This window comes from Neoarius graeffei, chromosome 17 (assembly GCF_027579695.1).
Source record: "Neoarius graeffei isolate fNeoGra1 chromosome 17, fNeoGra1.pri, whole genome shotgun sequence".
Taxonomy (NCBI): Eukaryota; Metazoa; Chordata; class Actinopteri; order Siluriformes; family Ariidae; genus Neoarius; species Neoarius graeffei.
In genome coordinates this window covers 67,085,422-67,099,477 of record NC_083585.1, presented here as the reverse complement: position 1 = coordinate 67,099,477, position 14,056 = coordinate 67,085,422, and the positions used below count along the sequence as shown (strand labels likewise).

Genomic DNA, 14,056 nt, shown 5'->3' with positions numbered 1-14,056 from the left:
AGGCCAGCAGTGCCCTCAAAATTAGCCCAATTATCTAAAAGCCCACACTCACTAAGGAGAGCAAACCTGTTCAACACGTGACACGGTGAGGAGTGGTGCTCCCCTGGGCGAGCCTCAGCGGTAGCTTTGGCTCTACGCTTATGCTGCCAAGCCGTCACCCATTCGCCCTGCTGTAAGGGCTCTAATGCCGGAGTTGGAGGATTACTAACTCCACCTAGGGCATCCAGACTTTCCTCTACAGAAACTACACTGTTCTCATTCTCACTAGCCTTCTCTAAAGCCTGGACACGCGCTTCTAACACTGTAATCTTCTCCGTCAGAGAGCTAACTAATCTGCACTTATCACAAATAAAGCTATCGCTAGCGATGGAGGAAGAATAACTAAACATCCTGCACTCAGCACACTGAACAGGCTGAAGGTGTGCCATGTTGAAAAGATTCACATACCCTTAATCAAAGATCTATTGATATTAAGGCAGAGCCAATGTGGATGGCCTCCGCTTGTAGTCTTTACGCAGAGGAAAAAAAAAAAGCTACCGGTCTCTGCGTTCTTCCTAAAAAAAAAAAAAAAAACGGAAAAAGGAAAGCAACAGTACAATAAAAATGAAGATGATACTGGAAAATTATTTGCAGGAAAAAAAAAAAGATTAGTAATTAACGCCAACACTTGCGGGAAAAAAGGACTCATTGTAAACAACTCAGGAACCGTGTCAGATATTGGATCTGGGTGGAGCCGTGTTGTTGTTAAAGCAGACTCTGATGAACAGGTTTCAGTCACCGTGAGTCAGAGATGTGTCATGCGACTGTGACGAGGTATTTACGCTCATTCCTCACATTTCATTCAGCGTGGATGAGAAAGATCAAAAACACAAGAGACAGTTAAATATATTAACACCTTTATTTATTTATACACGTGTGAAGTGTTCCAGAACGTTCACATCTGTTATAAGAACTGAACAGCTTTAGTATTAGATCCACTAATATAAAAACAGAAAAATATATATTAAATCTTACAACACTGTAAACAAAATCTATGAAGAAAAAGAGTAGCTTGGTGTGACCGTGTCCAACACACTGACCAGCAGATGCGTCACACAAACAGAAAATATGAAGAAACACTTCCAAAAGTCTGTGTAAAATCCTCATCATTATTATACATCAGGACTAATTACACCGCAGGGTTTTTTCTCCTGCTTCAGAGAGAGCGTGAGAGAAAGAAAAACGAAAGGAATGCAGAGTAAAGGTGGAGCTGTGAAAACCACAACAGAAGAATTCCAACATGGTGAGATCAACGATGAGCGTGTGACCTTCATTTCAGGGGAAAGAAAAAAAAAAAAGATTCAGACTGAAACGTTCTTAAATATGTGAAGGTTTTAACGTTAAGAGTAATTACACTTTTATAAATAAACTGCATTTTAACATCTTTGGGTGGGGATTTAGTGAGCCGAGGGGGCGGGGCTAAGAAGTTGGCCGAGGTCATGTGGCTGACGCTTTTAGGTGAACAAGTTGCCACAACACGTTGACGTGTGAATATTCACACACAGATGGATACAAGACAACAACTGACTCAGGATTTGTGATTTATAAGTTTACAGGAAACACAGCGTTGGAAATTACTCTGAACTCCAAACGATCTCAAATCCGGTCTTTCCATGTACGTCATCTCTTCAGCGATTCCTCAGAAAAACACCATACTGTTCACCTTTCCTCAAACAGATCACGGTTCATAAAAGTTCCTTCAAAGATCTGCTGAGCTTCGAGAGCAGTCCGTGACCCTCAGGACACCTCCAGGTCTCCTGTTTTTCCACTTTCACGGTTCCGCAGGGTTCCTGTCAGCACTCAGATGAAGATTTCCACAGTCTCGGCTTCCACACTGTCCAGACCTTTAAACGGAGTCACAGCCTTCTGTTTGCTGCTTTCTGTGAAAAATCAACAGCATGCAGAGTAGGTAAGTAAAGGAAGTGTCTACATACCAACAACTTTTATATAGCTGCTTCAAATGTTCTCGTTGGCATGAATACATTTTGGACCAAGAATGACATTAGCTCCGCCCAATAATCTTAAGCCGATGGAGAGCTTGAGCAGAATAAATAAACCGATTGAGGCTGTGTATTTCTCTCACAAAAAAAATTCAAGTTACAGATCCAAATCTACGTAAAATAACCGATCATGTAACAGGTGTCAAACTAATTTGAGGCAAATCGGGAATTTATTTTTAAATATTCGCCAGATAAGGAAAAGCTTTCATAAAGCCTCCATTTCCTGCTTTTATCTAAATCGTAGTTTGTAATGTTAGTACTATTAGAAAACGAGTAAAGTATACAGATATCCATTATAGCAATAGAGAAGGTGTGCGTTTATTTTATGTTAATTTTCAACACTAACATCATCCGTGTTCCTGAATCACAGGCAAATATGAACTTCTGAATGACATTACTACACTCACAGACTCTTCTTTAAGGCACTGCATCCGAGTCATTGGCTTTCTTATCTTAAGTTAGGACAATATGTGCCAGCTCTGTCTCTCCACTCATCTAGTGAGCTCGAGTTACCATTAATATCAGCTACTTTTCAATATAGTGCACCGAAGATATTTAATTCCTTCCCAAAGAGGCTAGAAACTGTACCAGTCTAAATGAACAATGTAATCTTAGCCATTTAAAAAAAATAAATAAATAAAAGTATTCCCCTCAAGCACATAACAGATGCTCAAAGTTCTGTGCTGCGTTACATGCTGTTATTATAATCATTAGACTTCACTGCTGCATGTTTATTTTATTATTTCTTTCCTTGTTATTTTTTTTTAAATGTGTATACACAATTTTCGCTGGTGCAAGCTGTTACTCTCACTCAAGATATTTCTACTTTCTTAATCATCTCATCATCTCTAGCTGCTTTATCCTGTTCTACAGGGTCGCAGGAAGTGGAGCCTATCCCAGCTGACTACGGGCGAAAGGCGGGGTACACCCTGGACAAGTCGCCAGGTCATCACAGGGCTGACACATAGACACAGACAACCATTCACACTCACATTCACACCTACGCTCAATTTAGAGTCACCAGTTAACCTAACCTGCATGTCTTTGGACTGTGGGGGAAACCGGAGCACCCGGAGGAAACCCACGGGGACACGGGGAGAACATGCAAACTCCGCACAGAAAGGCCCTCGCCGGCCACGGGGCTCGAACCTGGACCTTCTTGCTGTGAGGCGACAGCGCTAACCACTACACCACCGTGCCGCCCTACTTTCTAAGATAATGAGTTGAGATAATATTATTATTCATTCTCTTAACGTTTTAAGGATGCAATTTCTCCCTCAGTTTTCAACCAAATCACCACCAAATTTCACATGAATACCTCTGGGCTGAACTACGTTGCTATGACTTTTGGTGCTGATCCGGGGTCACTGATTCAGAATGATCCATGAAAAACGAGATTTTTTTTTCAAATCACTTATAACTGTCAATTTCCATGATTTATTTATTTATTTTGTTTGTTTGTTCGGGGCAGCAGGGCGCAACTTCTCCTCACCAAGCGTCATTCTCATTCTCTCTCCCTCACCGTTCCAGACCTATAGGGTACGGTGACCAGACGTCCTGGTTTGTAACAGCTAGTGCAAATTACCGGTGACTTTAGTCACAGTCTCCATCTAGTCCCCCCCCTTTAAAATTTTCATATCCTAGGCTTTGTTTTTTCCTCCTCCAAATGTATTGTGCCTGTCATGGTTCTAGATATTTTTTGCATTATAAGAGAAACCTTGTTTTGGATAATGCTAATAAGCCATGGTGATTACTATTAATAAAAATAATCATCTCTACTACACGCTCCATTTAATAAATCACTTAGAGGACGTTTTGTTGAGATGGAAATCATTTAAAACCAGTTAACAAAAGGCAGAATGAGAACTCGTGAGTTTATCTTAGCAAGTATACTGTAAATATCTTGACTGCAGAATAACTCCTCTTTATTACCTTGTTTTTAAACATGAGATCGTTATTATTAAGCCTAAATTTCAAGCATATAAAATTTTCTTCTCAGAGAAGGTTAAGTGTGAACTTAGTAAATACAGATATAGGATTAAACATAATTCATCATTACGACATTGTGATTGTGTATTTTTTTTACTGACTGTATTCGCTCCTACACATTTTTTCCCCCTTCTTGACTGTCTGCATTGTCCTAAATTTTAACCTGGTGTTTTTATCTTTTCATTCTAGCATTTGTTTACAGAGTATTAAAGGATTTGTATCGTTTATTTCTATTGCTGTTTACGTATTGTGTATTTGTATTTTGTGTCAGATAGAGTAATTACACTGGTATATCCCTGCACTGTTCACTTTTTGCACTAGTGCCATGGTACACATTCTATCCTACCATAGCATCCTACTGCACCACTTACACCATGCATACTGCCAAAAATCTGTAATCATCTCTCAATGGTCTTCTGTGAGGGTTTTTTTTGCATTTGTATGTGTGTGTCATAAGCTACTGGATGCCTTGATTTCCTCCAGGATGAATAAAAGTATCTCTTGATCTATATTAGATCATTATTCCTTTATTCAAGCGATCATGACTTACTAAAACATCATTTTGCACTGAATCTGCACTCATACTGAATTTATTTGGATTGGTGAAGATATTTGCATGTAAATGTAGCCATTATGCAGTACATTTCTCTCTCTCTCGCTTTTTTTTTTAAATATGATCCATTCCTTTCACACTAAATATTTCTTCACATCAATGAGCTAACATGCTGCTCTGTTCTCACACTCACACGGTGGTAAATCAATAACCTCTGGAATGCAGCTCGAGTCTAATCAATGTGAACTCTGCCGTGTGATTCTGTGCAGTGATCCATGCAGAGTTCATACTAATCACTAACTCATTCTGTTTTTCCATTCCTCATCATCATACGTTTGCATGTGTGCGTATGCGCAGGAGAGAGTGTGTACTGACCCACACTGCTGGAAAATTGCCCTGCGGTTGGTGGCGTGTGTGTCGTGGCCTCAGACCGGCTTCTGACCGTACACACCGCATCAGCAACACGGGATAAACTCGACGTCTGCTCATCTGCGTCACGCTTTCCTGGAGCAAAATAAAGAAAAGAACATTTTTAATTTAAAAACAATACTTAACATGATTTTTACTGCGTGTTAGAAATGAGAGCGTTACTACAACAACATTCTTACCTTTATGGTAGGAGGAGCTTGAGTCAGGGTGGGCGGGGCAATCCGAAGACACCCCCTCACCCTCTTCATCTTTCTCCTGTTCTTGTTGGAGCCGATAATGAAGAACGCTAATCATGGCGTCTTTCTCCATGATCTGCCCACGCAGAGCACGGATCCTGATCAAACACACACCATTTAAGATCAGGTTAATTCTATACACACTGTCACATTGGGCATTTTGAAATGGCAGAGAAGTGAAGTGAAGTGAAGGATATCCGTAAACCCCACACGTCGTCGTACCTGTTCTCCACTTCCTGGCTCTGGATCTCAGCATGAGGCAGATCCCCACTGTACCTGATTTTCGATGAATGACAGGGCGAGTTGCTGTTGATAATGGTGGTGTCTCTGCGAAAACGAAACAAACCCGATACATATATTAACTACAAATGAACGAATAAAAAAAAAACAAAAAACCCTGATATTCTAATAAACATTTTCATTTATATTTATACTGAAGGTGTGATCCTCGGTCTTCACCTCTGAGCTGCAGCGGTGGCTGCTGTATCCATGGCGAACTCCATCATGGTTTTCTCCTCCAGGTATTTCTGCTCCCAGCGTGTCATGTCAGCCTCCAGGGCCAAAATCCGTTCGTCTCGTTCCCTCAGGCGCTCCAGTAGCGTGCTCACGTTCGCCGAGGGTGCAGAGACACCTGAGACAGCGGGACACGTTTGGGTCTGCCTCTATTGGAGCACAATCAGAGAAATACATTTATTACAGTGTGGCTCACAATACAGGATTTCACGCTTTAAGTGTGCACGTGTGTGCATGCACCTGATTCACGTACTCACCTGTTGGTTCCTGAGTGTGCGCAGCTCCGCTTCGAGCCGCGTGCGCAAACGAAACTCCAGGCCCTCCCTCTTCTCGCAGGTGGCTTGTAACTGAGCCAGCGCCCCTTGTAGACGCTCCACATGCTCCACGTAGGCGGTCTTCCTGTGCAGCTCGGCCTGCAGCTGCCGGCTGCGCTCCTGCGCAGAGCTCTTCTCCTCACGCAGGAGCTCCACTTCCTGCTCCAATCGCACGCACTGCAACTTCTGCTCCTCATCTGAGACACAGAGAGAGAGAGAGAGAGAGAGAGAAAGACTGATTACAAATTCAATACACAACCTTTTAGGAACCAGTGTACTTCAGCATCTCCATACAAACGTTACTTTTTTTTTTTTTGTATTGTCGTAGTCCACAAGTCTGGCCTGTTGCTTCTTAATCTCAATCCAGCTGCATTTTTTAATATATTTAAAATTTGTGGGGTTTTTCTGGAATGCAAAGTAGTTTATGCACTTTCATCTTCCTCTAGTGAAGTTCTACACTCCTTAGGGTGCTTCTACTGGATAGAATCCCGACAGTCACTTAAAGTCCGATTTTGACATCATTATACGCTGTATATGCTGGGCATCTAATCCCAGCAAATTCTCGAACCTAGCCCATTTTGGTGACCTTGCACCAAACAGAAGTTGTTTCTGCAGTTCCCCATTGTCCATGTGACAAATGTGTGTGATGTGATGCATCTTAGCTGCTGTTCATAGCAAAATAGCTTTATCGGTGGAGTCTTAGTTATCTCGTGCAGGCCTGCGTCTGATATGTTGAAGCTCCAATCCAGTCCCTATTCGACATTTGTACTTGTCCGGGGCATTCTTACACTTGTTTACCATTTTTCTTAAGAACCCATGCCATATTGCTTCAATCTTATCAATATCACAAGATAACTGCAACTTTACTTTATCATCGTAGTCAATGCAGCCTAAACGGGAAGTCGGAACCACATTTTTTTGACGTATAATCATTACGAGATGATCATCTCATTAGCGACTGCTAAAGCAGTGATGAGGGATTTGTATTTTTTCTCCTCAAAGCAGTGAACAGTGCAGTCAAGGCTATAGATATAAAGAGCTAATACGTCTGCTAAAAGGTGAAGAAGAAGTGACGCCTTGTTTACTGTTCATGTTCCAAGCAGCCATCTTGAGCTCATAAGGAGCAATTCAGATTCGAGGGGACGATTTTATTTGTTTCATTTCTACTCTGAGGTTACAACCTTTATTCAAATGCAGCATGTGAAAGGAGCAGCAGTTACACAAGAATAAGTAGAGGCAAGAGAAATAACCAAAAAAAAAAATCTATAATATTTAAACATATAGCAAATCTGTGCACTTAACTCTATGACAGCACCGAGTAAATAGATTAGTGTATACTGAGCACTCTGGACTTTGATTACGTTCTCTGATTAACCCTAATAAACATGTCAAAGCCCTGGATTATTCAGTTATTCATTTTAAAAATCAGATTATTCAGTAACTACAGTCAAACCCAGCCTGTAAGAATGGTATGTGTTTAACACAGTAAGGAACATTGACAAAACCCTGGACTTCACAGGAAGTTTACAGTGTTAAGCTTATACTTGCTGAAATTACCAAAACCAAGCCTTTTCCTAGAAGGCCGTGTTTGTGTTGGGACTTCCTGTTCATATCCAAAGAATTCGGTTGCAAAATATGAGCCATGTCTTTTTTTTGGAAAGGCATCCACCCTCCCCTGTGATACACATCCTTAACTTTTTTACATTCCTTCATCTGTTTCCCACCATTAAAGAGCCGGTCAGAGTAAAAGGGGAGTCTGGGGTAAACAATACGTGATCTGTTGGTTAGAGGAAAAAAAAAAAAAAAAGAGACAAGGGTCGCCGTGCTGAACTGGTCCTTCTACTCTACTTTCAGGTCATGCGTTGTGTCTGAACTCAATTCCTGAGCTGAGGGCTGCAAACTCACTTCCTGTTCGAGGTTGAGCGAGTTAACAGAGACGCAGCTTTTCAAAGGGGGTGGGGGGGGTGGAATCAATCATCCCACAGATACGAGGGACTGTTTTCTACGGCACGTGATCCGACATTTCTTCAGTCACAGCTTTACTTCCTACCTGCAGTTACTGTTGAAGAAACTTGTTTCATCTAATCCTAATCATACACAACCTTTTATTAAATGTGTATAGAGACATTATTACGAAGAAAAAGTTTGGAAGTAAGGAATAGATTAGAGATCACTGGTGCATCTGGTGAGTGCATGTAGCTCGATTTGCTAATCTAATATTACAACGAAGCGTCACCATTTTCACACTGATTAGTGCCAGTATTTAATTTGCGTTTAACTGTAGAGTCTAAATTTTGTGTAGTAAAAGAATGCTGAACAGGCCACACCCACAGGTTAGACCTGTAATGGTTGCTACTCACCCATAAGAAACAAACACCTCACTACACTGGTTTAAGAGTTAATAAGGCTGCTGATTTCTCTACATAAATACAATATGGTCAGGTTTTTTTTTTTTTTTTCCTTTTTAGACTCACTCTGCATGCGGAGTTTAGTGATGAGCTGCTCGTTATGTTCAGCAACTTTCACGTCTTTCACCGCCTGAACGCTGCTGCTCTCCAGACTGTCTGTAAAACAAAAAACAAGCAAAATAAATAAATACATGAGCATGGATACAACCTAGGAATCTGCTTAAAATGAGACATAACTGCAGTAGGGTTTATAAATCAATATTCTATACCTCTCAGGTCCGTGTTGATGTCCTGAAGCCTCTTAATTTCAGCCATCAGCTTGCTCCTGAGTGTCTGCTCCAGTGCTTCTCTCTTCACACAGCCCTGCATCAAAGTATCATAGGCCTCCGAGATCCTCTGGATTTCCTGCTCCAGCTGCCAGAGAGAGAAACAAGACACAATAAATCATCATGTCAAATAAAAGAAAAACAAACTGATACATGAAAAGAAATTACAAGAACAAACGTGAATCATTCCACAACTAAAAGCTTACATTACATTACTAGCATTTAGCAGACGCTCTTATCCAGCATGACGTACAACATACTCAGAGCAGCTTGGGGAGCCACTTGGGGGTTAGGTGCCTTGCTTGAGGGCACTTCAGCCAGTTTGGTCCAGGGAATCAAACCAGAGACCTTCTGGTCCCAAAGCTGCTTCTCAAACCATTAGGCCATGGCTTCCCCAAGATTAATTAAATAAAAAAAAAAGTGTACAGATCCATCACTTCACTTTTAAAAAGTGATTAAAAGATAATGCAATAATAGTCTGATGAGAGACTCCGTGATTATCAGCACATGACTAACCGATCCAACCCAGCCCCGTCTCCTGCTCTATAATCCCTGATTATACTCTCACTGGCCACTTTAATAGGAACTTCTTGTTGAGTCTAAGATCCCTGTTCTTGGCTGCAGGAGTGGAACCTAAGGTGTTCTTTTGCTGTTGCATGCTGAGATGCTTTTCTGCTCACCACAGTTGTAAAGTGTGATTATACGAGTTACTGTATCCTTCCTGGCCAAAAAAGAACTACTTGAACCAACCTGGCCATTTTCCTCCGACCTCTCTTATCAACAAGGTGTTTGTTTCCACCCACAGAACTGTCCCTCCCTCCCTTTTTTTTTGTTTTTCGCACCATTCTGTATAAACAGACTGTTGTGTGTGAAAACCCCAGGAGATCAGCAGTTTCTGAAATACTCAAACCAGTCCATCTGGATCAAACCAACACCCATACCACAGCGAAAGAAAGTCACACTTTGAGATCATGATTTTTCCCATTCTGATGTTTGAGCATTGTGAACTTTAAGTGACCTGAAGCTCTTGATTTGTATCTGCATGATTTTATACGTTGTATTTATACTATCAAGGGACTGTCTGATTAGAGAACTGCATCAAACAGCAGGTGGGTGTTCCTAATAAAGTGGACAGTGAGTGTATATGCGCATAATTACACATTTATTGTAAGCCTTTCTTCCCGTGGCACTGAGTGATACTTTCCTGTCTGAAATCTCTACACACACACCTAAGTGTACTCATATGGAAACAATGAGGCGTTATTCACCCCAGGTGAGTTTACACAAGGCGGTGCCTCTCTCTATCCCCAGCAATTATCATTCCATCAGACTGAGAGAATGATAAACTATGTTGACGCAACCCTAAGAAGAAAAAAAAAAAAAAGGTTTATGGGCACTTCGAGCCATGCTAAAGTTAAACACGAAGCTGCTGAAGAATTTGGTCACCTGACAGTCGGCCCAGCTGGTGGAGCTACAACGTGCGGTGACATCATCGCTCATGGAAAATGCTCAATAATAGAAAGGAATTTTTTCCGCCTGAAAAAGTGCATTTCAAAGACAGATGATGTTAATGCTACCCTGAAAATGTGATGGATATCATCTCAAACGCAAGCAAAACTCTCCCCAAACGCACAAAACAACTGACTATCCTCAGGTCATGACTGTCACAGAACACTTGGAATGTCAACTCAACAAATAGCATAGCATAACGTATTCGCATAGCAATGTGTAACACAGGTGTGGCGTGCCAATACCAGTAGGCTGATTACAGGGCGGGTCCTACTAATTCACGATAATTTGCATACAAAACTCATTATTGGCGAGAGGAAAATGACAATCGCACCTTCTGAATCCTGAGAGCCTTTTCTGCATGACCTTCCAGCTCCTGCTTCAGTCTCTCGTTCTCCTTCATGAGTAGCTCCATTTGTGAGGAGACCTCCCTGCCAGCAGGGGGCACACTGCAGAAAACGTGACGTGCTTCTGGGGATGGCACAGGTGGGACATATCTAAACAAACATCAAGATCGGGTTGTTAGATGTTTACTCTCATGGCCATTTTGAGATTAAGTCAGTTTTGGAGCCCGAAACAGATGAATATCAGCCCCTAATTCCTACAATTAGTCATTGTGATGTGTTAAATTCAAATTTGTTAATCAAGGCTGTAAAATGTCATAACTGAGAGCAGATCATCTGCATTACCTGGTGTGTTGCGAGTGGAAGGGTGGTGGAGGTTTCGGGTAGAACTCATGAGTGTAGCCAGATGTGGATGAGTGAGGCTGAAAGCCAAGATGATGCTGTCTAGGTATCTGTGAGTAGCTACAGGAAGAGCTTGTGGAAAGCGACGCTGCGTTAATGTCTTTGCGTAGCAGCGAGAGCTGTGTGAGACGCTCACTGAGCGACCTGGTGTGACCCGGTTTCAGGTCCTCCTCTGGGTAAACCTGCCTGTCCTGGCACCACTGAGAATTCATGAGCTGCAAATTTGCTTTGGCCTCCTCGTAAGTCGGCAGCTGTTCGTGGTGGTAGGGAAGATATGCTTCCAAGTGCTGGAAGTCGACGTGGTGCTCCTGGCCCTGAGGTTCCTGCCGCTCCTCCTGGGAGAGGCTGTCAGAAGAGGAGCGTGAGCTTCCGGCTCCTCTGTTCACGACGCTCCGTAGGGCCTGCTGCTGGATGGCCAGGAGGGTGCGAGCGTCTGTGGGGTTTCCGTAACGCAGCTGCTCCTGGATCAGTCGGTGTAGCATCGTGCTCGATACCTCCTCCGTTCGCATTTTAATTGGGATGAAGGTGAAATATTCCTCAGATCAGTGCAAACTAAAGACCTGAATCGAGACAGAGGGGATAGAAGTCAAGAAATAGAGCTGTGGAAGAAAAGCGGTGGATATAACGATATGATATTTATGGTTTATCGCAATTACTGAAGTGAGGTCACGATACTTTTCAGAGTATTGTGTCAGAACGTCGATACGAATAATGAACTGTTTCCCACAGTAACATCTTTTTTGTGTAGGTGTGTGTTTTTAAAGTCTGAATCTGAACTCACATGACGCACAGAAAAATGCATAAAAGATTGCAAAAAAAAGGGCTAAGGCAGCAGCTTGTAAAAATTACAAATAAATTAACAAATGAATTAATTCCAGGTGCTTTGTCTTTCTTTTGTATTTTACTTATTTAATTTTTTTATTTGTATTTATTCTATTTAATTTTTTTTTACATAATTTTAAAAACGCTAAATAGTGCAAACAATAAGGTAGCTGTTTGAAAAAAAACAAATGAATAAACAAAAACAAAATTACTTAATTCAAAGTGCTTTGTCTTTCTTTCGTATTTTACTCATTCAATATTTTTATTTTTTCTATTAGCTATAAATAGCTAATAGAATTTTTTCTAGTAGCTATTTGTAAAAAAATAATAATAAATTAAACAAAAAAATTACTTAATTCAAGGTTCCTTGTCTTTCTTTTGTGTTTTACTTATTTAATTTTTTTGTATTTTTTCTATTTAAGTATTTAGTGTTATTTTACACGTTTTTAAAAACATTTTAAAAGCTAAAAAACAGTGCAAAAACAATAAGGTGGCTGTTTGAAAAAAAAAACTATAAAAAGGTAGCTGCTTGTAAAACAAACAAAAACAAAAATTCAAGGTGCCCTGTCTTCCTTTAGTATTTTACTTGTTTAATATTTTCTTTTTTTATTTAAAACAAAATATGTTTTCACATATTTAAATTGTCTTTTACATTTTAAACATATTTTAAAAGCTAAATTGCAAAAACAATAAGGTAGCTGGCTGAAAAAAAAAGTACTAAAATACTTGCCTCGAGGTCACGTGACTAGGGTGAACGCATGCTGAATTCCTGAGGTAAAAATTAACCTGTCTCCTAACGCCCCAAAATCAACAATGTCGTCCGAATAAAACGATTTATTCCTTATTTTCAGTAATAACTTGTCCTCGAGTATCATTCACATACCGATATCAACCATAAACATCCTTAAAATATCGATAACATTTCCACTCACATCGGAGTCTCGCGCCTTCCTAAATTTAAGGAAATATTTTGAATAAATTTACCTTAATTATCCTTCTCACACCAAGTGCGAGTCGCTCTGCTGGCTTTAGAGCGAGTAAACAATCCGCCAGGTGTGTTTTGAGCGTGTTGTTGTTGTTGTTGTTTATCTCCTGTTGTTGTGCATTATTAACGCGCAGCAGTGAAACCCGCTCCGTGCTGCACGCGCTGTCTGAGCTGCAGAGCGGCGCGCGGGTCATAAATAGCTAACTAACCGCGCGCGGCGGGGGAGAGGAGGATGGGGGCGTGGCTTTTTGTTCCTTGCCAGTGTGGAATGTGAGGAATGACGAGCGCGCGCTCGTGCGGGTGCGCGCGCTCCCACTGCTGATCTCCCTCAGTAGGGCTCGTAATGGAACCGAACGGCGCATGCGCTGAAGCGAGAAATGACTTTGAAAAGAAACCGTTGGTGTCGGTGACAAAGATTATAAAGTAGTTAGCTTACATGCTAACAGACCTGACTTAACATAATAAAGTAATGTTTTATGATAATAATAATTAAGGTTTATGCGTACAGGACTTACAAAGAGCGAATAAAATGTGATGTTATTTGTTGCTGTATTTCTGTTATAATGGTGACATTTGCAGAGTGAATGTGCTAATAAAGAGCTGTTTGTGATTAAGAACTTCTGATTGTTTTCACTGAAGATCTCCAAGATGAAGATAATTATTTTTGTGTGGGTCTGGGTTATCCATCCAACCATCCATTATCTGTAACCGCTTATCCTGTTCTACAGGGTCGCAGGCAAGCTGGAGTCTATCCCAGCTGACTATGGGTGAGAGGCGGGGTACACCCTGGACAAGTCGCCAGGTTAAAGCAGGGCTGACATATAGAGACACACAACCATTCATACCTACGGTCAATTTAGAGTCACCAGTTAACCTAACCTGCATGTCTTTGGACCGTGGGGGAAACCGGAGCACCCGGAGAAAACCCACGCGGACACGGGGAGAACATGCAAACTCCGTACAAAAAGGCCCTCGCCGGCCGCGAACCCAGGACCTTCTTGCTGTGAGGTGACAGCGCTAACCACTACACCACCGTGCCGCCTTGTCTGGTTATATATTTTCTAAAAAAGTTTTCAAATGTTTAAAACAGTACAGAAGAGAACACATATGTAAATGCCTCTGTCTCCATCCAGCGAGCCAGGAAGCCGTTCTGCAAATTTCACAACTAGCTTCCATGAATTCTCTTA

At 41.4% G+C, this 14,056-nt stretch overlaps 1 protein-coding gene across 1 annotated transcript; it reads right to left on the bottom strand.

The window, feature by feature from the left end:
- Nucleotides 1–879: 879 nt before the first annotated feature.
- Nucleotides 880–13,030, bottom strand: amotl2b (angiomotin like 2b). The gene is made up of 11 exons (XM_060897876.1): nucleotides 12,869–13,030; nucleotides 11,006–11,622; nucleotides 10,651–10,813; nucleotides 8,751–8,895; nucleotides 8,548–8,637; nucleotides 6,017–6,270; nucleotides 5,706–5,908; nucleotides 5,469–5,573; nucleotides 5,190–5,344; nucleotides 4,957–5,085; nucleotides 880–1,919 (listed from the first exon to the last, which is right to left on the bottom strand). The coding sequence occupies exons 2-11, from the start codon at nucleotides 11,569–11,571 to the stop codon at nucleotides 1,840–1,842; spliced, it is 1,890 nt and encodes a 629-aa protein (XP_060753859.1). The 5' UTR covers nucleotides 11,572–11,622; nucleotides 12,869–13,030; the 3' UTR covers nucleotides 880–1,839.
- Between the last annotated feature and the right edge of the window lie 1,026 nt (nucleotides 13,031–14,056).